The 24,669-nt window shown below is 37.4% G+C and overlaps 1 protein-coding gene across 3 annotated transcripts; it reads left to right on the top strand.

The window, feature by feature from the left end:
- Positions 1 to 8,300: 8,300 nt before the first annotated feature.
- Positions 8,301 to 24,210, top strand: MBIP (MAP3K12 binding inhibitory protein 1). Of its 3 annotated transcripts, none has more exons than XM_058026500.1 (9): positions 8,301 to 8,425; positions 12,797 to 12,916; positions 14,595 to 14,807; positions 14,912 to 15,008; positions 16,481 to 16,546; positions 18,222 to 18,374; positions 20,915 to 21,012; positions 22,338 to 22,376; positions 23,515 to 24,210. In XM_058026500.1, exons 1-9 carry the CDS (start codon positions 8,303 to 8,305, stop codon positions 23,620 to 23,622), a joined length of 1,017 nt encoding a protein of 338 aa, XP_057882483.1. In that variant the 5' UTR covers positions 8,301 to 8,302; the 3' UTR covers positions 23,623 to 24,210. The 3 variants fall into 3 exon arrangements, with proteins under 3 accessions (XP_057882483.1, XP_057882481.1, XP_057882484.1); XM_058026498.1 differs by having other exon boundaries at positions 23,512 to 24,210; XM_058026501.1 differs by lacking the exon at positions 16,481 to 16,546 and having other exon boundaries at positions 23,512 to 24,210.
- The last annotated feature ends 459 nt before the right edge of the window (positions 24,211 to 24,669 follow it).

Here is a 24,669-nt window from a genome sequence, read left to right as displayed (position 1 = left end):
GTCAGGTGAACAGCAAATGTCTACAGATTGTAGTTTCACCACATGCAGACTATTCTGAAGATATAATTTTCAGGGTACCTCAGTTTTGAGGCTTAGGAAAGACCTTTCTCACCAATCACTTCAGTAACTCAAACTTGCTGCTTCCATTGAATTGGGAAAATAGTATGAAAGCATGAAGTGCTTGTTAAGTTTAATGTTTTTGTTCACCTAGTTTACTGCTTTCCCATCTACCCTTTACGTGCAGAGGACATAAGATAGAAGCTAAAGGAAGCACACTTATCCTGCTGTTGTCTATTTAGCTTTCATTAAGCAAGTTGGTGCACGGTTCACACTCATTCTCAAAACCAGCCCATCATCTAAAAGTATTTACGTAAGACTCTTTGCATTATACACCAACCTCTGCAACACTAGTATTAACTACTGACATCTGCCAAGGCTGACTAGTAAGTGCTTTACAGTATCAATTCATCCCAAGCAAAAAGCATGTTTGAGTGCTGCAGTGCTCTTGTTAACACCAATAAGAAGTATCAGAGCTCATATGACACCTAGCAGAAATTAGTACCCACATTCAAAGAAAAGCTTTTGTTATTTTCCAGAGTATTATGTGGACTTTATTGAGATGACTGCATCTGACACCTGCTGTAATATAAAATGCAGCTATAATTAGCCAACTGATGCTCTCCACAGTTTAGGTCGAATCCCTTCTGTGGGAATTATGCTTTAAAATATTCAGAACTCCAAGTGGCTCTCATTACATTTAATTTTTACTTAGAATTAGGTGGTCTAGAAAAAAAATTTAGGATTGTAATAGCCCCCCGCTGAATGCCACACAGCAACGTGAAAACCCATAGATTTTTTTCCAAATAAAAAAATGAGAACAAGCAGACTACACTACAGCCTTCAATTGAAGTCTGGCTTTGCTTAATTGTACTTTTTGCACTCATCAGTCTCTCCTCTTCAGAGAAAGCTACAAAAATTGCCTGAATAGCCAAAGAAAAGTTTCCCACAGTCACTGGTCACAGAAAAACACCATTGTCCTTCCTCACAGTTTGATGGACAACATTTCTATAAATGGGTAGCCAGTCTGTCAATGGTACCCTTGCTGAAAAGGCAAAAGAAGAGAACAGATTCTGCCAATATCTGACAAAGCATGTTAACACATAATCAGGCATTCACTAGTCAGGCAGCTGCCCCTGGGACCTTCATAACACAGGTGCCTTTAAGCCATTTCCTATTCACAGATAAAGGAAACAAGCAGGAGATACCTGGGAAAGGAGCAGTCTATTGTCGCCTGTCAAATGTCCATCTCCTAGGCTGCCTGTACAAAAACAGAAAGAACACAAAAGAAACTTCAGCCTGAATTGCTAAATTATAAAACAGCAAAATACTCCCCAACTCCATAACTTTAATCTTCATTTAAATAATAACTTAAAAGGTTACTAAAGGAGCACCATGTCTTATAAGATGTACCTTCTCCATTCATTTTCCTGCATCAAACTGAGCAAAAGACCAGTCATGTCCCCAAGGCCAACAACTAGAATAAAATCAGCAGTGGCTATCCCTGGACTGCCACCTTCACTCTCTGCAGCTTTGGTATGGTTTGTACATGCCTAATCTGCTCTCTGCTTCACCCAGCTGAGATTATTAAATTAGTCTTTAAACAGAGGAAACTGGAACTTCCTGAGGGATCCTTTTAGTGTGAATAAAAGTCAATTAAACTGCAGAAAAATACTCTTTCCTTTTTGTTGTAAACAACTTTAACTTAGTGAGCCTAACAAACAAGTGACATTCCATAATCACGGTTATCTAAAGGCCACTAAGTAGAGTGACCATTTTAGCTGTGAATAGATCACAATAAGGCAACAACTAGCTTTAAGTAAAGGAAAATATTTGCATTTTATGATGATGCAAAAAATGTCTATTTCATACACTCAGCAGGAACTGTGTTTATATTTAAGTAATTTCATTTCTTTTTCATGGTAATTTTAGTAGCACTGCCTGTGTATTTAATGTTAAACACATGAAAATTCTTTACCTTAGAAATGGAAGTTCTTGATGGAAGCAATTCATGGAAGCAATACCTAGAAAATTGTTTCAGAGATGCACCACAACAACTGGAATTGCCCTGATTTTCTTGGGAAGCTCCTGCAGGTAATGCACTGTCTCTGAGGACATAAAAGGCTGCAGTGCAGCACAAAACACTTGAAGCAGAGATGGAATACTGCATGGTATGAACAAATAAGTGTGCAAAACTCTTCTCTACACTTCCATATGAAACAGTATTGATGTCTTGCCTTCTCCTCAAGCACGTTTCCCAAAGAGCCTAGTTATGATTTCTTGCAACTACAATTCTCTTAGCAGATCTACTCTTTCATACAGGCTATGTGTGTGTGTGTGTGTGTGTGTGTGTGTGTGTGTGTGTGTGTGTGGGTATACACACCTGAAATTTAAACAGGAAAGTCTATAAGCTCCTGCAATAAAGTTATTCAAAGGGAATTCATAGTAATAATGAAATTAAAAGGAAGCTTAGAATTAATAAGATTAAGGTAAAATTCAATATGATAAAATGTAAATAAAAAAGTATTTATCTCTTTTGCCATTTTTTCTTGGTCAGTTTTCAGAGTTTTGTACTATGAAGTCTCCTAGCACTTCCCATACCTGTTCAGCTTAGCTACAGTGATACTTCTCAACTTTTTAGAAGGCCTGCTTTTTCTCTGTTGAATCAGTTTCAGGTCATTATCAAATTTACAACCTAGGCCCAGTCTTGTAAAGGCTTTTACCCACAGGCTTAGCTTTATGCACATGAATAGTCCTTTAGAATTCATTAGAATGATTTGTGCACGAAGTAAGCAGGTGCATGGCCAGCCTCACTGAAAGTTTGGGACCCAAACTTCATATTCCCTATTACCAAATGCCTCTTCTGCTTTAGAAAAATATTGTCAGTGTAAAGATGAGTGTGATCCTTTGTTCATTTACTACAGTACAAATAACTTCATAGTTACTTTATATCAAAAAAGGGCATTATGTATTTACTTGTAGAGGAAGTCAAATAATACTGCAGGTGGAATGAACACAGGAGGGCATATCCAGGGAAGCTTACAGGATTCATTCTATCTTACTTTGTCATATGGATATATGAATTTCTTAAGGCTAATTTGAAAGGCTCAACACAACTACATAGTACAGGCCCCTCATTTCAACTATTAGTCCAAAAATCTCATATCTAAACTAGATCTGGATCTGGCTTTTGAAGTCTGCCAGGGAGCTGCCAGAACATGGAATGATTGATCAGACCAATAATAACAGATGTGGTCTGTTAAATGATAACTGTTGAGCTACTGGGATATAGAAATTTATAAGTTGAACTGTTGAAGCAGGAGATAAATTTAAATTTTAGCAATATAACTGTTCCACAGAAAAGGTTAAGAAGATTAAAATGCTTAGAAAAGGACTTGGCTCTGAGATAAGCTATATGAAAAGCTTGTACATAGCACAACTGAAGAATCCTATTTAAAATATTCCTAAGCATCCATCACTATTATTTATTTTAAAATAATAGTCAGATTATACTAATAAAGATGCAAACTACAGCTTTTAAAATCAAGCAATCAGTAATCAAAGAACCCCAATAGTTAAATTTTCTCTGAAATAAATATGCTATATTCCTGTTTCCCTGTTAAATATAGATTTTCAAGTGTCCCGTTAAACTTGAGTTAAATATAAAATACGTACGGCATGTACATATTAATGCAATGGAAAATTATTAATTTTTAGTCTGTCTTCAGGTATGAATGCTTAATTTCACAATGTTTGTGTCAAATTACTGACAGTGTGCGAAAAGAGGAAACACTGTGATCATAGACACCTACTCTGCAAGGCACCTTCTACATTTTTATAGGATAGTCTCACAAGAAAATGATAGGAAGGAGATTTATAATCAAATCTTTCAAAGTAGCTGTAGAAGTCTAGAATTTGCAAACACAGAATAACTATAATAATGGTTCTCTGACTTCCTAAGAAGAAGAGCTGTTGAGCTAGGACTTGCAGGGGTCAATTCTCAACCCTAAATTATATAACTGAGCTGGAGGATTTTGTGCAGAGTGCTAATCATATTTGCAGATGGCAGCAAGAAAGGGGGCAGGCGGGTACATAGAATTTAAATATGCTGTAAAATTACTAAACAAAGACAATAAAAATAAAGACCAAAGTAAGGAAGAGCATGAAACAGTATTAGAAAATCACAAGGGTGAAAAAATTCAGAAAGGAAAGGTCATGGGTATATGTGCATGCCAGGATAAGGGCACTAAACAGAATGCAGGCAACAGCATCAGGAATGTTAGGAATTATCAAATTACTGCGAGTCACAAATGTAAGATACTTATAGGTTTGTTGGTTTGCCTTTTTTCTCTAATGGCAAATACATCAGGGCTGTATTTCCACCAAGACATTTTGTACAAATCCCATTCCAATTAGAACAGGGCTTTCTAAACTTTGATAAAGTAAAAGAAACACCAAAAGGTCGGCAGAGACATTTGCTTTGAAGGAATGCAGCTCCTATTGGAGAGCTAGATTTGCAATTCAGAGCCTTATTTGATGAAGTTAATAAGCACATGACTACATTTTAGGGAAGCAGGCTGAGGTTTTTTTCAGCTGGGCTAGTGCTTAAAATTAGGCACCAGCTTAAGTATCTTGTTGAACCAGGATCTATAAACTTCAATGGAGTGATGCCTTTTCCTGAGTACTTGGGAAGCAAGAGAAGTGAAGTGCTCTTAATTCTGAAATTAATGCTTAGAAAAATAAATAAAAGCTTTTATTTTGGAGGGACTTGGTCATTTCCTATTTTAACCCTATTTAACAACTTAATGAGCACAATACTATCAATTTTCTTTTTATAACTGAGATAATTTAGTGCGGCACTGATAATCTGAATATTAGGAAAAACTACATTTACAGCAGGGTGTCAAACTGAACTGTTTTCTTGGGGCTTTGGACAAAATTCAGAGTACTGTTTTTATCTTTGAGGCTCCAAATTATTTCAGGGGTTTTTTTTTGGTTTTTTTCCAAAGCATTGCCTCTTTTGCCTTTCTCTCCACTACAGCTGACATAAGCAGAAGTACACAGCATGAGCTTTTCAATTCAGAAGAAAAATCTGCTTATACATTACACAGCCTCCTTAGCTCAGCACTTCACTCTGGCACAACAAACCTCAGTGACTGGTACATTCTGCCAAGCACCCACCTTTCTTTGGGTATTAGTTAGAGACAAATTAAAGTGTGAGTTCAGAAATTATGGTACTGTAATATTCAGCAGAAGAAACAGTGATAGCATTTATGACAGTGGTGACCAGGGAAGAGAACTTGTGTCAATTTACTGAGGCTTACTGTGATTATAAATTGCTTAAAGGCACCTAGACTTGAAAGAGGTGAATATGTTTATCATTTTACAAACAAAATAAAAAGAAGCAATAGTCCAAAACCAAAAGAAAATACTTTTCTGTTTCAAAATAATTTTATTCCCAGCACAATATTTGATATTTAAGAAGTTAGTGGATTTGAGCTTATATTTTTCAAGGTGGTTTCAGTGGGAGAGGCTTTTATATGCCTCAATGATCCATTCAGAGATCAAAGCTGCAGAAATTTAATATCATCATGACAACACTATCCCTGAGTGTTGAAAGCAACTCCAGATTACTCCCTCCCTTGTTTGTCATATTATTAAAATATCTGGACATTACTGCCAAGTTGAACATATTTAAATCTTCTGATTCCTCTTTCTAAACAAGTATCTCTATCTCTGGCAACCCACTTCTTGCCAGTTTTCTATAAATTTATTCCAAATTACCAGTATCTTTCCAGCAATGAGAGCTTCCAATATTTTATTGCTTCACCAGCTTTAGTGAGCATGCCATGTAATTTCCTCTGTCTTTATGGAGGCCTGGATTTACTCTGGCTAGCTTTACTTCCAGAGGCGATTACAAGTGAATTCATTTTTACTGTGCACAAATTCCAGTGAGCATATAATCATTTTCTGGAACCATTCTGCTCCGGTCTGTCTCTTCCATTAGATATGAAGGTTTAACATCTTTGCCTTAGCTGTATTTGCACATTTTCCCCTCAATATTCATTTTCTCACATGCTCTCATTTTCCTAATCTCTTAAATCACCTTGGATTATTTCTGTTCTGTTCATGTTTGTTTAATGCATTGCATAATTTAATCTGTGAAACTTCAGATACCAAATTTATTCAACTAGCAGCTGCAACCCAGAGAAAGGTCTTCTGAGACAGAGCAAATAGGAAGAAAGTCTTTCCCCATAGGAATCGTTACTGTTCCTCTAAGAGGAGAAATTTCCTAACAACACAAAGAAGGCCAAGATCCAGTTTCTCCTTAGTAAATAAAAGTTGGGCATCAACAACTTTACTGACTACTTCATGGTCTTTTGCCTACTCTTCTTGTAATGAGCACTGAATAAATAATGGTGTATCACCTCTTGAAATCCTCCACATTCATTAAATCTCCCTTATATTTCCATGTATCTTTCTGATATTTATATGCTTATTCTTATGTATTAATTTTTCATTTGAAATGTTTTTTTACCCCAAAACAACCTCTGGCTGCAGGTAAAGATATCATGTTCAAAAGCAAAGATCTTAGGTCTCTCAGTTAGGAAAGCTGCACGTACCCATTGCTAAAGTAGGACACATCTGCTCCATCACTCCAGGAAAGCTGCAATCTATCAGGTAACTGAGCACTCATCACTTGAAGTTAAAAAATGGCTCAAATGCCTGGACTTGCTCTGTCCTATTAGGTCATTGGGAATTCATTCAGGACAAACTGACTCCTCTGACACTGAGGAGCAACAAGGAATGCCAGGTTGTTACATCTGTGCTCCACATTCTGCTCTGGCCAGCAGAGCCCTGATGTGTCAGTTCAATGTTGTAGTGCTGGTGGGGAAGGGGAAAGGGCAATGTATTTTCCTTTATTCCTGAAAGCTTCATGATTTGATCCAAATGACATTATTACATTTGGCAGGGTTGCTCCAGCTGCTTGTCCAGAGACAAAACTGCAAGAGGCAAGGTTGGTTGAAGCAGCCCTTGATCACAAGCTGGAATTAGTACTGTTGCACAGAAATGCAAAATGAAATTGAACAAATTTTCTTAGCTGACAACCATATTCTGTACATGTGTTTGAAATGTTATTGGATAAAAACTGTGTGTTTTCAGAAATTAAGTAAACTTCTGTGTTTCAGAGCTTCTAAACCACACACATATTCTGCCATAAGTATTTCTGAATCCAAAGAATGGTCACCAACTGAACACAAGCAAATGCCATCTAGTTCACCCTAGACAAAACATTTTTGCAAAATGCAAAATATTTGTAACCATTAAACACTGAAGTCTTCTTTGGAACTAATTTTTCTCTGGAACTGAGCAGAGCTTTCTCAGCTTGCGGCTCCTCAAACGTCATGGGTTGCTGGTGCTGAAAGCCTGGTTTAGAAACATTTATTTTCACTATATCAAGGTACATCTTATCTGAAAAAGAACCCCTAAAACATCAGTAAAATAAATTAATCTGCCTTTCTAAATTTTTTATTTAAGAATGTTTCAACATTTGTATATACAACTGCACTCACCATTTTTCATGGGAATAAAAAACATGGAGGGTAGAGGGTCAGGGAACAGAAAGAAGTGTGAAGATCAAAATTTAGCTATCAAAAGAAACACCAGGTAGGAAACCTTTGTAAGCATTTCTACTTCCATTTCTTAGGAATTTCTGCTTAATTTCTTAGGAAAGAAATTTACAAGTAAACTGTCTTACAGGGAATCGATTTTTGCGATCCCAGTTATCAAGAGTACTACGACAAACTTTGCAGTCTAATTTAAAAACAGCCCTGCCGCAACCAGAAGAGTCAAGGCTTTGAACAACACGTATGAATGCAAAATAGCGAAGGGGTAACCAGAAAGGCAGAGCTGAAACACGGGCGGCAATGCGCTGTACTGAATAAGCACTGGTGGTCCTTCCCCACCGCGATGGAGCCCTCGCTGGGGCCGCGCCCGCCGTGCCCGCGCCGGCAGCTCCCGGAACGCGCGGCCAGAGCCGGGGCCGGGAGCGCGCCCCCACAGCGGCCCCGGCCGGGAGCGCGCCCCGACAGCGGCCCCGGCCGGGAGCGCGCCCCTCGGCCCGGGCCGGCGCTGCGGAGCCCCGCCATTGGCTGCCGCGCCTGTCAATCAGCGCGGGGGTGGAGCCAGAGCCAGGCGTTCGTCATCGCGGGGCGACGGCGCGGCCGCGGCCCGGCCCGGTGTCATGGCGGCGGAGGTGGCGGCGCCCAGCCCGCTCCCGCCCGGCGCCCGCGCTCCGGAGGTCGACCCTGCCGCCTCTGAGGTAGCGAGCAGCGCCCTGCGCTGTCTGGCCGGGCTGGCGGGGCAGGTGAGTGAGGGGCGGGCAGAGGGAGTGGGACTGGGCGGAGCTGGGCTGGCCGCCGCGCCCGCCTCGCATCGCCTCGCGTAGGGGGCCCGCGCAGGGCTGGCTCCTGTTCGGCCCGGCCTGCGGGGCCCTCGTGGGCTCCAGGAATAGGGAACAGCGCTGGACAGGGCATGAGTCTGCCACCCTCAAGGGAGCTGCCTCTCTTCTGGGCGTTGTTGGCGCCCTCCTGGCCTCTGCCAGGGCTGAGCCGGCTGCCTCCCCCGCTCCCCCGGCCGGAGCCCCGGCGTGCGCGGCCGCTGCTGCTGCTGCTGCTGCTGCTGCTGCTTCTCCCCCGCAGCCGGGACCGTGCCTTGGCCTCGCCGTGACACGTGCCACTTCGTAGTTTGACGGATGATCTCTTCCATGGGAAAGTGCAATTTGCTTAATTGCTGTGTATTAATTAGTTACTCTGAATTGAGAAGCTCCTGAAAACTTACTGTGCATTAAATCAAAATAAATGATCAGGAGCTTGAAGTTAGCCCTGCCTTGGTAATGGCATGCTGTGAAACACACAGGCTGTCTAAGGGTCAGAATTTTTAAAGGGGCTCTGCTCTATGGTACGTAAGTTAAAACACCTATTTGATGTTTAGTAATGTCTGTGAGTTGTGAAACAGATGTCACAGCAGTGGTGGAAGGCCCTTACCAGGAGAAGGTTTTAGTAATGACTTATTTATTGCTACAAACAATTTACAGATTAATTTTCCACTGTGGAAACAATTTATGTAGGTCTGTGTAGGCGACAAAAGCACACTCTTACTCCACGAGTTAGCAGTTTGAAGGTTTGGGGCCAGATGATGAGCAATATCTGCAGGAGCTAGTGTAACTTAATGTATGTATGGTACAGAGATGGGCTCTTGGATGCAGAGGCAGTTCAGGAATAGCTGCTGGCTAATCTGAAATTATTTTTAAAAGTGTTTCACCTCTCATCTGTATAGAATTCTATTATATTTGCATTTCTCCAAGTATGCTAGCAATTGTCTCTTTTTTCAAACAAAAGGCAACCAAAATGAAGGGCTTGATAATTCAGGCACTTAGTTTTGAGTCTCAGTTTTCCTGTCTCTACAATGGTCACAAACTACCTTGGGTTTTGAACTGTTCAGCACCAAACAGTGTGATGTTCAGACACAGCTGACTCAGGATTACTGAGGCATGAAAACTATTTATTGAGGTTTAAAGGCCCCTTAATTCTTTCTGGTGAAAATTCTGAATGTGATCAGTGAAGAGCTAGTGACTGTCAGTTTATCTTAGTGTGAGGACAGCACTATGAATGACAGCAGTAGAATCTATCAGAGAAAAGTTGGAACTCTTGTGTTTATGAAAAACAGAAAGGAGACTAAGAGGAAAGTTTCCTAAGCTTTTAACTACGCTATTCATCACAAGTTTATTAATTGTTTCTAAACTACTTTAAAAACTTTTATTTTTCCCCTCTTGACTTCAGCAGCTTACTTTTTCTCCAAAACTGGCTCTACACCTAGCATGTCACTGGAAAGTCCCTGGTGATTTTTTAAAATAACTGTGTGTGCACAGACCATTGTAAGAGAAGAGTTACAGTAGCTGTGGTGAAGAGTATAATTGTCTTTGGTGTTTGGAGTGTCTTCTTTCCATGACAACAGACACATTTTACTGTCCAGTGCACCAGTTGGATAAGGTTCTGGTTGCTCCATCTTAGCTGTGAAAGTCCTTTTAGTTGCTCAGTTATGATCCTTTCCAGTTGCTGAGTTACACACTTGTCTGCCAGTGCTTGAGTTCTGACAGATGTAACTGCTCTGTTTTACCCCCTTATGGATTCCAGTAAACTGGCTTGCATTTCTTACTGAAACTACTGATTCCCCATTTCTCTTCTATAGAGATGACTGAGCATTTGCCAAATTGTTAGCAGTCCCAGTTTGATTCATTATAGTAGTTTAAGTTGGATTTATGCTAGTAAATTGGGCTGTAAGCAGGAATATTTCTGGCACAGGAATTTTTTTACTGGAGCAATCAATGGCAGGACGTGACCAGGAGGACATCTGAAAATAACAGCTCTTAAAACCAATATAGCTGATCCTGAAAAGTTCTGTAAGATTCAAGTGATAGCCGGTGTTTACATAAAACAAATTTCAAAGGGCTGAAATTACATATGATCCTGTAAATTGAATAGGCTGTGGACTTGTAATTAGTCAAAGGCTTTGAAGTATCAAAATGCTGAATTTATAAATCTGTTTGCCACAGTTCTAGGAAGCAGAAGGATGTGAAAGACTGAGAATGTACTCTATTGTACTAGAAACTTTTGTTGATGCAGGAGGGGTTTATTCTTGATTTTTCTTTAAAAGCAGTGTCTGCGAGTTAAAAACATGACTGGCTTCTAAATGATTTTAAGTTAGAAGTTCTGTTGCTTTTTGTGCTTTAAACCACTTGGACAGGAGTTGTCCATTATGATATGAAGGCACATATCAGCTTTTTCTTTTTGAAAAAGGAGGCTTATTAGGAAATTGCAGTAGCACTCGTATTTTGTTTCATTTGGATGACTTAATGTACACCTTTTTCACCCTGTCAGCAGCCTGTAATACAGCATATGAGAGATATTACTCTAGAAACTTTGGGCAGAAATGTGTGCTGCAGATGATCACATTCACAGGCTTAATTCCTAAAGTAAATTTTATTCCTACTAAGTTCTAAATACATTCTGGATTTTGAAACTTCTTCAGGATTAGTATATCCTAGAACATTACTTTTCCTACATCCTGTGTACTTAGCTTAAGTACTAAACAGGGAGAACCATTTGTGAAAATTTTCTAAAATACATTATATGTCTAGTCAGACTGTCTCCTTTGCTGTGTAATTTGGCAACTAACCCTGAATTTAGCAAGGTTTAGTTAGTTTGACTAAAAAAGGAAGGTTCAGGATTATGATTCTTTACAAAATTGTGTTAATGCTGAGATTTGAAACTAAGTTGGGACAGCTTGTCATCCACAGCTTTGCCTTCAGAATGATGGAGGCATTTCTTGTCCAGTTCTCAGAGTTTTCATACACTTTGTGGTGGCTTCAGGACATGAGTGCATATGCATTTTGTTTTCTTGTTTGTAATGTTTGATGCAGTTAGAAGTTAAATGTCTTTAGACCATGAGTTAAAGGTCACTTTTGTCATCTTCCTGAGGTGTCTTTTCTGTTTCCACCCCCAGGTTTTTTTAATGGAAGGGGTGAGGAATAGATATCTATATATCTATTATCTATTGTATATATCTGTATCTATATTATATATATAAATTCTATAATTCTATATTATATATATTTGAATACTGGATATATTATATATATATATATATAGATATAGATATAGATATAGATATAGATATAGATATAAAAGTGTGGTGCATATGAATTGGAAATTCAGCCTTGCAAGCAGAATACCTGTAGGTCCTCTTGATTTCAAACAAGAATTTTATCTGTATTTAGAATCTGGGGTATCACTTGCAGGATGTTTGGTAGGAAAACAACCTTCTTACCTTTGGGAAATGAAAGTAATCATCTTGTTAAGATCTTGAGAAAAGCTTTAATGTAACAAAAAGGGCAAAGTTGGGTGTGAAAGTGTGTTATGCCATTAGAGTTTATTGACAATCATCTTTGTGTTAGAAAGTGTATTTATAGCTTATAGAAGACACACAGTTCTTTTGAACAATACCTCAAATTTATTACGTGTGTTTTTCTTTATTGTCTTGGGAGTTAAATATTGCAATTCCTTGACAGTGAGAATAGATTGTGGCAATTGTTCATTTCAATGTGAATGCATATACAGGAAAATAATGTGATTTCAAAGCAGGTTTAATAGTGGTGCTGTGTAATCTAGAGTTAGTTAAACTTTGAGATATTAAAAAATATATATTTTTATGCACTTATAAAGCTTCCTTTGGATTAGCAGCAAGTAAAAATTTAAGAATGTGCCATGGTGTTACATCAAGACATGGGTCATGCAGGCACAGAGTCTTGCAATCTTGGAATAAAATACATGAACTTACAGGAGACTGCTATCCTGGGTCATGTTTCTTCATGCTGGTGGTTCTAGTATCCATTAAAAGAAAAGATGATGTGAGTGATTAACATGAGCCCACAATGAAAGTGTGTGTGGTGAGATAATAAGGAATTTTTAATTTTAGAATATATTGTACAACTACTAGCTTTCTTGGAAAATGATAACTGCCTGGACTATAATTAATATCAAATATTTCCAATGTTCTTGTCTAAAACTGGGATGGGTCTATATGAGGCTGAGCATAATTGTGGTCTTTTAGGAGTCTTGTATACTTTTTTGATGTTAATACATGTAATAAAATTTTTTATTGTTTTGGCCTGTTGAAGCTTAATCTCGGAGAGGATATTGTGAAAGTTGTAATCGATTGGAGCAAGCTTCAGAGCACATCAGCACTTCAGCCAGCCTTGCTCTTTAGTGCACTTCAGCAGCATATTTTATGTTTACAGGTAAATATTTCATGGACACATTTGCCTTGACAAAAGTGATCAACAACTAAAAGTATTCTCAGCTGTAAAATGCCAGTAATTTTGTTCTTACATAGGTGTGTTCAGTAAAAAAGGATTGCAAAAGTATGAAATGCTTGGGATTCCACTATGCTCCATAGGTACTCACGTTTATGGATTTTTCAGATTAGTGGGAATAGCCACTGTAGGTGAGCAGGCTGAATAAATGCAGCCTCATTGATTTCTAGACTTGCATTGTAAATGTGATACATTTCCATCTATGGTGGGTTATAATTAAGCAATAAGACACGGCAGGTGTGTGTCATGCTATGATAATGATTCCATGCGTTGGGTGAGTTTTGAGGCTCATAGAGTGCTTTCAGTGGTTCAAGAAGTGGCATTATCCCAGCATGACACATCCTGGAGTGTCTTACTGCAATTAAATATATTTTCAACGTAGGTTTTTTTTTTTTTTAAAGAGTAATTTCTTTGACATTAATGTCTCATCTTGCCAAGTAGCCAGTCACCATTACTGTCATTTCTTTTAACTATTTGAAACTTTCCAACCCTGTCAAAAGTAATTGGCAGGGCATGGCAGAGAGGGTTAGCAGTTTGTCAGCTGGTAACTGAGCAGTGTTTTGACCTTGATAGTTCATATGTAGAAGATGAGATTTGAGTACTACTATTTTGCTTCAGCTAGTTAATGAATTATTTGAGGTTCCTAGTGCTGAGAGGATGAAAAGGGAAGTTTCTGTATTTTCTTGTCTGTAGGTAAAAGAAAGACCTTTTGTTTTCCTGACATCCACCAGATCTTTGGTGTGATGAGCAGAAAGAGAAAATATGCAAGATAAATGCAAATAAATTTACATCCAACATATAAAAATGCTGCAAATGGGAGTTTGATTCCATTTCAGAAAATCTGACTGCTAAAAATTATGTTGTCTTAAAAAAAAATTAAAATAATTTCTAGAGAGAAAATAAGCAGTGAAATTCAGACCAGATGAAACTCATGGGAATTAAAAAGAGACAGGGACATATATATGTACTGAGGTTTTGATGTTACATTGTACATAAGAGTTACTGCAGTAAAATAAGCGTTTTTCCTGCCACAAATGTCAGTGCCTTTTCTCATTTAATTTCATGACCTAAGTAGATAATCAACTGTGTCAAGCAAAGCATGTGTTCATGATAATGCCTATGTATTTCATGTCTGTGTTCTCTCATTCACTTGGGCAACCACGGTTTCAAGTGGAGAGTGTAGTGCTGATGTGATAAAGGCTTTACAGTGTAAGAGCACCAGATTTCATGTTAAGGAGGAAAAATACTAAGCCTTACTGTTCTGAGTAAGCATTTGAATGACATGTTAATTAAGTGGCATGGATGCCAGTGATTGAAGCTTTGATATTTAGCTAGTAAAACGGGAGTATGGGCAGATTTTCACAGAAATGTGGGAGTTTTCCGCTACAAACCTCTAAGACAGGTCAGAAAGGTCAGAATCATGGTGTGCACAATATTTGGAACTTCTTTTTAATCTTATTGCTATGTTCTATCTAGAAGAAGATGTTGTAATTCCCAAAATTATTTCCATTAGTCTGGAAATTGTAGTAGTACTTGCCTTCTTGGCTTTGGGTCTTTGGACTTTTTATTTTTTTAACCCTAATACACTGTTTTCTTTGTTCAGCCTCTCTTAGAAAAACTCCAGTCATTGATCAAAGAGGAAAATATAGGCCATGTCGAACCTGGAGGTAAAACAGAAAGCCAGACAAGTTTAGATGTTTATGATGGTAACAGTCAGACTGAAGAAAAATATGGAAGTTATGACTTGAGAGATCTGAAGGATGCTCGTTTTAATTTTGATCCAGAAGTGGTCCAAATAAAAGCTGGAAAAGCAGAAGTAAGTGATTTATGTGAGTTTAAAAACAGAAAAATGAAAGACCCTTGCAAATTTTAAATTTAAAGAATGAAATAGATATATGCCTTCATGTTTATTACCTGCAGATTGACAGGCGGATATCAGCCTTCATCGAGAGGAAGCAAGCCGAGATCAATGAAAATAATGTCAGGGAATTTTGCAATGTTATTGATTGTAATCAAGGTAACTGGCTAGCCAGACTTTAATCTTCATAGTAATTTAAGTTGTGTGGGATTTTTTTTGTTGGTTTGTTTTTGGGGTTAATTTTGTTTGATTTGATTTTGCTGTTTTTCAAAAGTGCTAATCTGTATTTAAAACAGAACTTTTTTCAGGAGTAACTTTGTTTTAAAACTTAGAACTTGCATGTGCACTGCAGATGTCAGATAGAAAAATAAAATGAGTAGTCACTGGATGACAGTGTTTAATGCATCCCATACAGAAATATTATATCTATTATTATGTTAATTTTAAGAACTGCTATCTTAGATCAGATGATTTTGTAGGTATTGTTCCCAGTGATTTAACTAGGTGTTCCTCCAAAGTAAATGGAATTGCAATTCAGAAATGTCTTGTGAGTTGTATATTCAAATTGAAGTTAATTTAATGCTAGTTAAATTACATAGAAATATTTTTTACAATGAATTTGAATTGCTAGCTACTTGAAATGACTTTTTCTTTTTAACATTGCTCACATTGTAGTACAATTGGCTGTACCTGTAACCAATCTTAAATCCATCGGGCAGACTGGATCCCATTTACAGGATCAGTAACTGTAGCCAAATGCATCTTGGAAGTTAAGACAGTTTTATATACATAACTACATAAGTAGTACAGAGATATTTTCTAAGTACCTGTGAACCCACATGTGCATTGTCTCTATGAGGTACTTAAGCTCTTACAGATCAAAGCTTATTGTTCAGTAAGCTTTGTAGAGAGTTCGACTGCTTGAATGTTAGTTGGAATGCAAAGGACAGCTGAAGTTTAGTAGAATATGCTAGATAGTGAAATATTGTTTCCAAAAATTGTTACTTATGTACAGAAGAATTGATAATAAGACTTGTGTCATTGTTCAGGCGTAATAAAATATGTGCAAATCTTTGGTGTAATGAACAGATTTCTATGTAAATAGTAACATTAGAATAAATTAAGGTAATCCGTACTATAGATTTTATGGTTAGGCAAATGAAAGAAATCACATGGATCAGAATAAATGCAGAAAGGTTTAGGAAAGAATACTGATGAGTAAACTAGATCAGTCAAAAAATAGGAGAGTTTCAGAAAAGGACGTAAAACCAGAATAACAGTAGTAAGCAGGAGAAAGGCTTCTGTACAGGAAGAAGGAAATAAGTTACAGAGAAATGCAATGAAAAGTAAGAACCAAATAAATTTGGTCCTGATCCAGTAAACTTCTCTATACACGTGTGAGTACATTTGTATGAGCGACTTATCCAATTAAAAGCAGTAAGTCCATGCAAGTGTGTGAAACTATTAATGGGCAAGTGTTTATAGAATGAATTAAGTATTCCTGATTTTTTTTTATTGTTTGAACCATTTAAATTAGATTTGTTTAAAGCATCAAAGTTGATGGTGGTTAGAATATTTTCAATTATAAATACATAATTTGGACCTCACTTGTTATATCATTATTTATTTAGAAAATAGCTGTGCCAGAACAGATGCAATTTTCACACCCTATCCTGGATTTAAAAGTCATATAAAGGGTAAGCAACTCTTTTAATACCCATTTAAGTATCCAGATATAACAGCACTGATAAGTTTTTGATATCAAAAGTTTTTATAGAATCTCAAAAATGGAAACTTAATGTATTGACTTTGTTACTCTAGTGAATACTTCCACATCTTCATTTATGTCTTCAAGGTTTTAAATCCCTTAACTGCTTCACTAAATGAATGGTTAGGCACTAAATTTCAAAACAAAATAGCCTGTTTTTGTTGTCTGAAAGGAAATGTGGAAAAGATAAAGCAGGACAGAGAAGCTGAACAATACTTAGTGTTTCTTCTAAGGTGAAATCATCAAAAAGGAATTGAGATTAAATAGGATTATCTTCTGTTTTTCATAAGTTGGTGCAAATGTCTTGAAATAGAGTATAATTTTGGGACAGTGGAAGTTCTTAGAGGTGGATTTATAAGAACTGACAAGCTGGGGAATTAAGTTATCACTGCACTATTTTTTGGAAAGGAATAAATAAGATAAAAATTATGTCCAACAGAAGTTGTGTGTAAAATATTGTTCATCTGTGGCTCTCCAGGTGTATGCAAGTTACCCTTCTTTAAAAACAAACAAAATACCCAAAATGAGAATGAAAACAACCCTCTTTTGCATTTTTGAAAGTGGTAATACTCAGTTATCCACTTGATAGTGATCCTAGAAACCAATTAAATATTTTTAATTCTGTAATTTAGAATAATACTGTAAAGCAAAATAATAAGTTTTGAAAGGTATGGTGAACTGAGAAGGAAATGGGAAAGTGAGTTTTATTTTAGAATCTTTCATAAAGAAACTCTTTCAATAGTCACTGTTTTAAGCTGAGTGTTAATTTGTTGGTTGGATGGGAGCGTAATGCAGGAAAAAAGGGAAGCTTTCACTTCAAGGAACAGTTCATAACTGAAATGTGAAAAACACTTAGAAAGGAATTGGAAGTAAAACCAGCATAAATTCAAGCAAGAATGTAGCATGTTGCACTCATGAAAGTGTATGTATGTGTGTGTCTGCTTCAGCATCTGGAGCTGCCAATATAGTCTATAAATCTGCAGTGCACTGCAGTAGTTCTGTGAGGAGAATTTGAGAAATTACTCTGATTTAATGAGAAGTGAGCAAAGTCTTCTGATGAAGACATGGCTCAGCATGGGTAGAAGATAGTCCTAGATGCAGCTAAGAGTCACTAAAGCTTTTATCCAGATGACAAAAATTCGAAGTGAACTTCCTTGCTGAGGTTTGTATTGGTTTTTCAGTTGTGTACCTCTCTTCATCTTCATGTATTTATGATGCCTCCTGTAATGTTAGTCTGGCCTCTTCTTTGCATTCACAAAAGCTCTCATGTGCAACTGCTGACATAGATAGCAAGGTTTCTGCTGTTTATCAGCAGCTGATGACAAATTCTCAACACTGCCATTCTACATAAATGTATGAGTAATTCTTTTACTTTGCATATGTAAAATCCAGAGGTTTTGTTAGGTTTAGTTACTCATGCAAAAAAATAAGAAAATGCTTTTACTTGAACTTTTGATCTTACTGCGTGTGGGGCCCTTCATATGCAAGACTTGTGTAAAACTGATTTAATGCAGGTTTTCATGCTTCAATATTTTGATTCTTTCAGTTAGATCTGTTTTGTGTTTCATGTGCATATATGTGTAATTTATTTTCTCTTTACCTAGTTTCTAGGGTAGTAAATACATATGGACCTCAGACTAGGTCTGAAGGAATGCATGGGTCCAGTCACAAAGCCAGTGTACCCATGCATGATTGTGGAAACCAAGCTGTTGAGGAGAGATTGCAAAACATTGAAGCACACTTACGGTTACAAACAGGTTTGTATGATGTTATAACTTTGATGTTGGTGTGCCATTTTATATAGTTATGATTACTGTGGTGAAACTGGGCAAGTCTGCAAAAACTGATACTGTAAAAAAAGTGGCTAGATCCACTGAAGAGTTTTGTTCCCCCAAGTACAGTGATCTAGTGTTTAGAGTTTTATGCCCAAAGTGGAACTGAGGTTTATGCCAAATTTGAGATGCTGAGTTAGCAAATGTACGCTTTACATGGTAGCAAATAAGAGAGAGGCACATGAGAATAGGATTTAAAATAATATGGAATATCTGGAGATTGGGTTTCTCCATGGCCACTGGAGTCCTGCCTTGATCCACTTACCAGGAAAAGCTGAGTTTAGGACTAAGGGCTGCTTCATGGCTAACTTGTGGGCTGGTGGTAGAATCAACGGAAAGGATGGTCTGAAACCTTTTCCTAAAGATGAAGAATGTTTCTTGAAATAAGTTTAGGCATAAAGCTTAATTCCCAGAATGTGGGAAGCTTGTTGCCACTACTTCTCTTTAGGCTTGCAAACATGAGTCCATACCTTTCACTAAAATAAATGCCATAGCTGCCAGGCTGCTGATGTTTTTTTTTTAGGTAGTTGATTTCCTCACCCCAGCCCTGATTTTCCATAATATGGCACTGAGGCACAATGAGGCACTTAGCAAGGAGGAATTAGTATTTTTCTTGAAAAATATTTTCAAAACAGAACAGAAGTCCAATCTCCATCTAGTTAAGTGAATTTTCTACACATGACACTGCAGACACACTTGATTTTTTTTTTTGTCTGCTGAATACTGAATAGATGCCAATCCATTATCTTAAAAACATTTGGAATGTTGACTCGATTGGTAGATTCCTGTGACTGTGTAGTGGATTAAAGTTCTCTGGTAGCAAGGAGAGTAAGATATGCATAGATACTCTTGAGGCAGCAGTCAGAGCTTGATGCTTAGCTCTATAGCTGTCTCAAAAATAAGCTGCCTTTTGTGCATAGAAATAGAATTTGGAAGCGGCTGGCGAGCATTAGGGTTACAATGTGTAGCTTTGGAGTTTATGCATATATCTCATTCAGGGACAACTGGAGGTAGCTAAAGAGGGCTCCTTGCTTCCAGGCCATGCCTCTAATAGGTGATCAGATTTTGTTTGAAGGAATGGATCAGGTAAACTATAGTAGAGGTTAAGAAGATGGAAGCATGCAATACCAGCTCAATTCTTGTTCAAATCAGCACTCATGGGGAACATCTCAATACTATTTGATGCATACCCCAGGACCTGTGCAAAAAATACTGATCTGAGCAGGTAACATGCCTTTGCTACCTGTTCCACCAGTTTTTGCTTCCAGCAACAGAAAGAGTTAATCTTGACTTGCTGGCTGTTTTTCAGAACAGCTTCCAGTGCTAGTACTGCTCTTTTCCCTTTGCATTAAGGGAAAGCAATATTAAGAGTGATAGGTTAGCCAGTTTAATTTGTAGGTGCTGAGTGTTGAGTAGAGGGCAGAACTGAAGGAGTGAAGCTATTTGCACAATAGTTTCTTAGCATGGACAAAATAGATGAATGGAAAAAAAACCCCAAACCCCACATTAGTGCTATTTTGGTCATTTGTGGAATGGAACTGTCTTGTCTAACAGACCCAGAAGTAAAAGGAAATGGGTGTCAAAAAGCAAAAGCTTTCTCTGGCCTTGGTTGTCAATACAGTTCAGAACCAGACTATCATTTAGATTGGAGTAGCCAGTACTTAATTGTGATAAACAGTTATTTCATATAGTTCCTTCATTATAGAATACTATGGAGTGCAAATAAATTCTTGCTAAGGCTGATCTTTTGATCAGTTCTATCTGTTCTATGGGGAAACAAATCTCAAGCTGCTGTAGAAAAGATGGAAACAGCAAATGGGTTGAGTTGGGATTTTTTTGGTTGTTTTTGTGGTGTCAGTGGGTTTTGTTGTGGGCTTTTTTGTCAGGGTGGTTCTTGGGTGAGCTAGGGTCCTTTTTGTTTGGTCATTTTTTTGATTTTTTTTTTCCCAGACCTCTGTTATTCAATACACACATTTCCCACTCCTCCTATCTATGGTCAAGCAAATGCTTTTCGTGTGACAGCTCATACTTGTCCTCTAATCTCTGATGCTCAGTGAAGATTGTTCTGAAAGAAACCTATCTTAGATATCAAAGCTGAATTCATGTGTGGGCTGCCATCCTATCTGCTCTCTCCTAATGCTGGTGTCAGCTTTGAAGTGGCAACATTTCATGACCAATGTATTGCAAAGAGTGATCATTAGCTATTTCAGGGACCTTGACAGGCATCAGCCAACTACATCAAGTTGTCTTAGTGCTTTCATTGACTACACTTGCCTATCAATCAGGTTTTACCCTGAATTATATTAATTATCCTTCCTTCATATTATCCCATCCGTTTGTTTTGTTCAGCTACTGGTTGATAGCTAATCTTGAAGAATTCAGATGTTAGACTTGCAATCTTTAGTTAAATCAATTATTCAAGTGATTTTCTTAATTTTTTTTTGCATTACTACTGATGTATTTAGGTGGTCCAGTACCAAGAGACATTTATCAGAGAATTAAGAAGCTTGAAGATAAAATCCTTGAGCTGGAAGGACTGTCTCCTGAATACTTTCAATCTGTAGTAAGAAATTTTCTTACCTTCTCTCAGCATTTCTAAATGTATTTATGCCTTTTGTGCTTTGAATCTTTGATGTACAGAGAGGAACTTAAGAGTTGGAGGGCAGACACTTTTAATAAACAACTCTGGATTGGTCTAGTGGTTACGTTACATGTGGACCATCTAGTTAAGTTCATATTTGCCTAATTTCTCACTCAAAAGAAGAAAGAATCTGTTGGGGGGGAAAAAATTACTGCCACCCAAGCTTAACTAATTTGTAAGAAATGTGTCAGAGAGTTCGTATTTGTCCCCCTTGCCTTAAAATCTGAAGTGCTTCTTATGTCAAGAAAATTGACTGAAGTTTTGGTTTTTGATGCAAATAATTAATGGCTTGAAACAGCTGAAATCATTTGGGCTTCTGTACATGATCTGATTGCTAACAATATGTGAATAACTTCCAAAAGGATGAGGGAGTAAACTTTCTGAAAATTGCTTCATGTGATTCTGTGACTTAGTTTCCTTTATTTCTGGTTTTCAGGCAGAGCTCTGTCTCTCTCTGAATAATACACCTTAACCTTCACTCACCAAAGGGTATTAGGACAAAGAGAATGTTAATTGTTACTACATTAGGCTCTATTTGATTATAGAAATTTCTTGTCTGTTATCTTGCTCTTCTTTCCCCATGTAACAGTAAGAATGTCTCTTCTACCTTTGTTGATTGCAATTTAATTTATATCTTCTCCCTTGAGACTAGCCAGAGAAGAGTCAGTTAATAAAAATCAATAGCAATAGTGCACATTTTTGTTTAATTTTTTTTAATTTGTGTTGGAGACCAGTAAAGTTCTTTATTTGTGAAACTGTTCCTTCTGGCTGAAAACCAGAAGTTAAAACATACACTTTTATAAGCTGAGATTTCTATTGAAAAGGCATTAGGACCTCTAGAATGAGGATCAGGGGGAAAATCGTGATGGTGGCAATAGTAGTTTTGCACAGTAATTGGCACATTTTATCTGAAGTTTTGCATAAATATTGGCGTGGATATAGGCAAATTTTAGGGATGAAAATATTGACAATTTCAAAAGCTCAATTCTGTCTGAAGGAAGCTTCAGTTAAATTGATAGTTGTTGACTGCCAAGTGTGGAGAAGCTTCAACAGCTTCTGACTGCTCTCCAGTAGTATTTCTCATGATCCAAAGTACTTAATTATGAAAAAGGTTTCTTTAATCCATGGAATGGCAGTCAGTGGGATTTTTTGTATACTTTAAAGACTCTTAACAATATAGTTACAAGAACTATTTGTGATCTTCTGTCAGTGCAACATTAAGTCTGTTTTGATTGTCTTTTCTTCAGAGCTCTTCTGGCAAGAGGAGAAAGGTTCAGTCTCCCCATGTAAGTGCTATTAAGTCTTGTTTTTCTTAAGTTTAGGATGCTTTGAGTGGAAAGTGAGCAGGAGTTCTATGAAGCAAGTATGTAAGTTGTCAGAAGTAGCTGCATAAGTATTGTATAGTTTGCTGCCAAAGAGAGTAGGAAGGAGACAAAAAGCTAATGGAAGTTACAATGAAATGAGTCTTCTAAGAATACATACTAGAGTTTTCACCAGTTAGGAGGATGATTGAATAAAACAAATCTATGATGCTGGTAATCAAGCTGAGAGAAACAGGCAATTTCTGTATTTTGATCAGCCTTCTATTAATGTCTTCCATTTTTATTTTGTGGCATAGTGGTTTTTGTCGATTTTAAAATTGTTTTTCAATTTTCTTTATTGGTTTATGAAAAGACAAAAGTAGAAATGGCTGGCTTGGCAAAAGTACTGCAGAAGGACCCGACATTATAGCAGATATTAACCTGTCAGTAAGAATTGTCATTTTCACAACGCCATCACAAGGGAATGCATTTACCATGTACCTCTTAGGCCACAAGAGAAGTTATTGGTGCAGGTGAGACCATGGCTGGAACCTTGTCTGCTCTTAGCTATCACCCTTGGAGACAGATGGATCTGGGAGAGTGCTTAGAATGGGCTATGGGCCATCTGAGACCTGAGAAAGTAGGCTTGTGTAGGGAAAAAAAAGGTCCTGCATAGGGTGAAATTTTTTTTATTAAAAGGATGATGTCCTCCTTGTATAAGAAAACATAAAAAATTACCAAGTTAAGTGGCACAGAGGGGCTTGATGTTGGGCAGTAGGAAGAAAAACCCTTTAGCTGTAAACCCAAGTTCTGCAAAATCTAAGTAGTTTCATCCAGTGTTTAATATGAAGAGATTTCTTAGGGTGTTTTATGAGCAGACTAAACAAGCATCTAATAAAAGTAGCATGAATGTATTGATCCATGATTAGGACTGTCTTTCTTGCAAGTTTACGTTCTTTTTCCTTTAAATTTAAATAGGCAAAGACTAGATTCAGACAATTCTGCAGAAGTAGTTCTATCACTTAGTACAATATGCAGTGACCTCAAGTATCAAGTGATAAGCCACTTCTCTAGCAATTACAAGATGTAAATGATTGTGATTTTTATTTTGTTCTTTTAGCAGAGCTATTCACTGGCTGAACTTGATGAAAAGATCAATGCTATAAAACAGGCATTACTGAGGAAAACAAAAGAAAGCAAGTTCAAGGAGGCTGAGCAGCTTCTTCGATAGAAGTGTTTTCAGAATCCTCATCATAATTTACACGTACCTAAACCATAGACCTGAGCAGTGTTCATCAGAGATGACTAGCAATGAAGACAAATCATGCATCTAAGCTTCCTTTGGATGATCTTGAAAGCTTTCTTTCAGAGTAACTCGTTTAAAAGCAGCCTTATTAATGAAATACTTACTTTAAAATGAAGACTGTTTCAGGAATGTCATTCTAATAATCCGTTCCCTTCTGTTATAAAGGAGGACTGCAGCATTGTTTGTATGTAAAAAGTCTTAACCTGCACACAAAAGCTACATCTTATGTGTTATTCTTGGTGACCAAGTATTCAAAAGGAGTATCTTTTGGATACTGTTCATGTAAGTAGTTAGCACAGACTTCTGAAATTAAATTGTTCCTCAGAAATACACTGACTTTGGGAAAAAAAATTACCTAAACCTTGCAGAATGCATGCTTTCTTGTGAGGTTTTTTCTGTATTAGTCACTGTTTTCACCGCTGTTAGAAATGCAGCAAATTGCGTTAGTGTTGTGACAGGTGTTTATGGAAACCCTGTATGTGTAAATAAAAACAACTGTTCTTCACCTTTTCAGTGTCTTGGGGGAATTCAAATTTCATAACATGTTCACAAACAATGTATTCTAAAAATCATCCCAGAGGAGATTTAGAGGAGCATGCCAGCAAGGCATCAACTTCCCTTTTATATGCATGCTTACATGATTGAGGCATGGATGCTAGCTTAAAGTCTGACCTTTGGCCAGACAGTGATGTGAGATTGTGTTGTGACTTTTTGTTTGGGTTTGTTTGTTTTAATAAACCATTTTCTATTTATATAAAGTTTTATTTATTGTCTGTTGCGGCGAAAAACTGGGGAGGGCAGAACCACTTACAGGGAACAGGGGGAAACAATACATAAAATGGGGAAGTAATACAAAAAACTTAACAACACACCACAACAGTCTGTCATTATTTCAGTTTAGAAGAAAAGTCGTTGTTACCGAGAGAGTTTTATGTAAACTGCTCTGCTTAGAGCAGTCATATTGTTCATGTC

Source organism: Melospiza georgiana, chromosome 6 (assembly GCF_028018845.1).
Source record: "Melospiza georgiana isolate bMelGeo1 chromosome 6, bMelGeo1.pri, whole genome shotgun sequence".
NCBI lineage: Eukaryota > Metazoa > Chordata > Aves > Passeriformes > Passerellidae > Melospiza > Melospiza georgiana.
The sequence above is the reverse complement of the archived record's forward strand: the minus strand, read 5'-3'. Positions and strand labels throughout refer to the sequence as shown.

What these genes read in the sequence shown, in the direction of transcription:
- MBIP (XM_058026498.1), top strand. Translation starts at nt 8,303, where the DNA reads ATGGCGGCGGAGGTGGCGGCGCCCAGCCCGCTCCCGCCCGGCGCCCGC. An exon ending in ACACTTACGGTTACAAACAG is followed by an intron (nt 18,375 to 20,914) that starts GTTTGTATGATG and finishes TGATGTATTTAG; the next exon opens with GTGGTCCAGTACCAAGAGAC. An exon ending in GAAAGGTTCAGTCTCCCCAT is followed by an intron (nt 22,377 to 23,511) that starts GTAAGTGCTATT and finishes TTGTTCTTTTAG; the next exon opens with CAGAGCTATTCACTGGCTGA.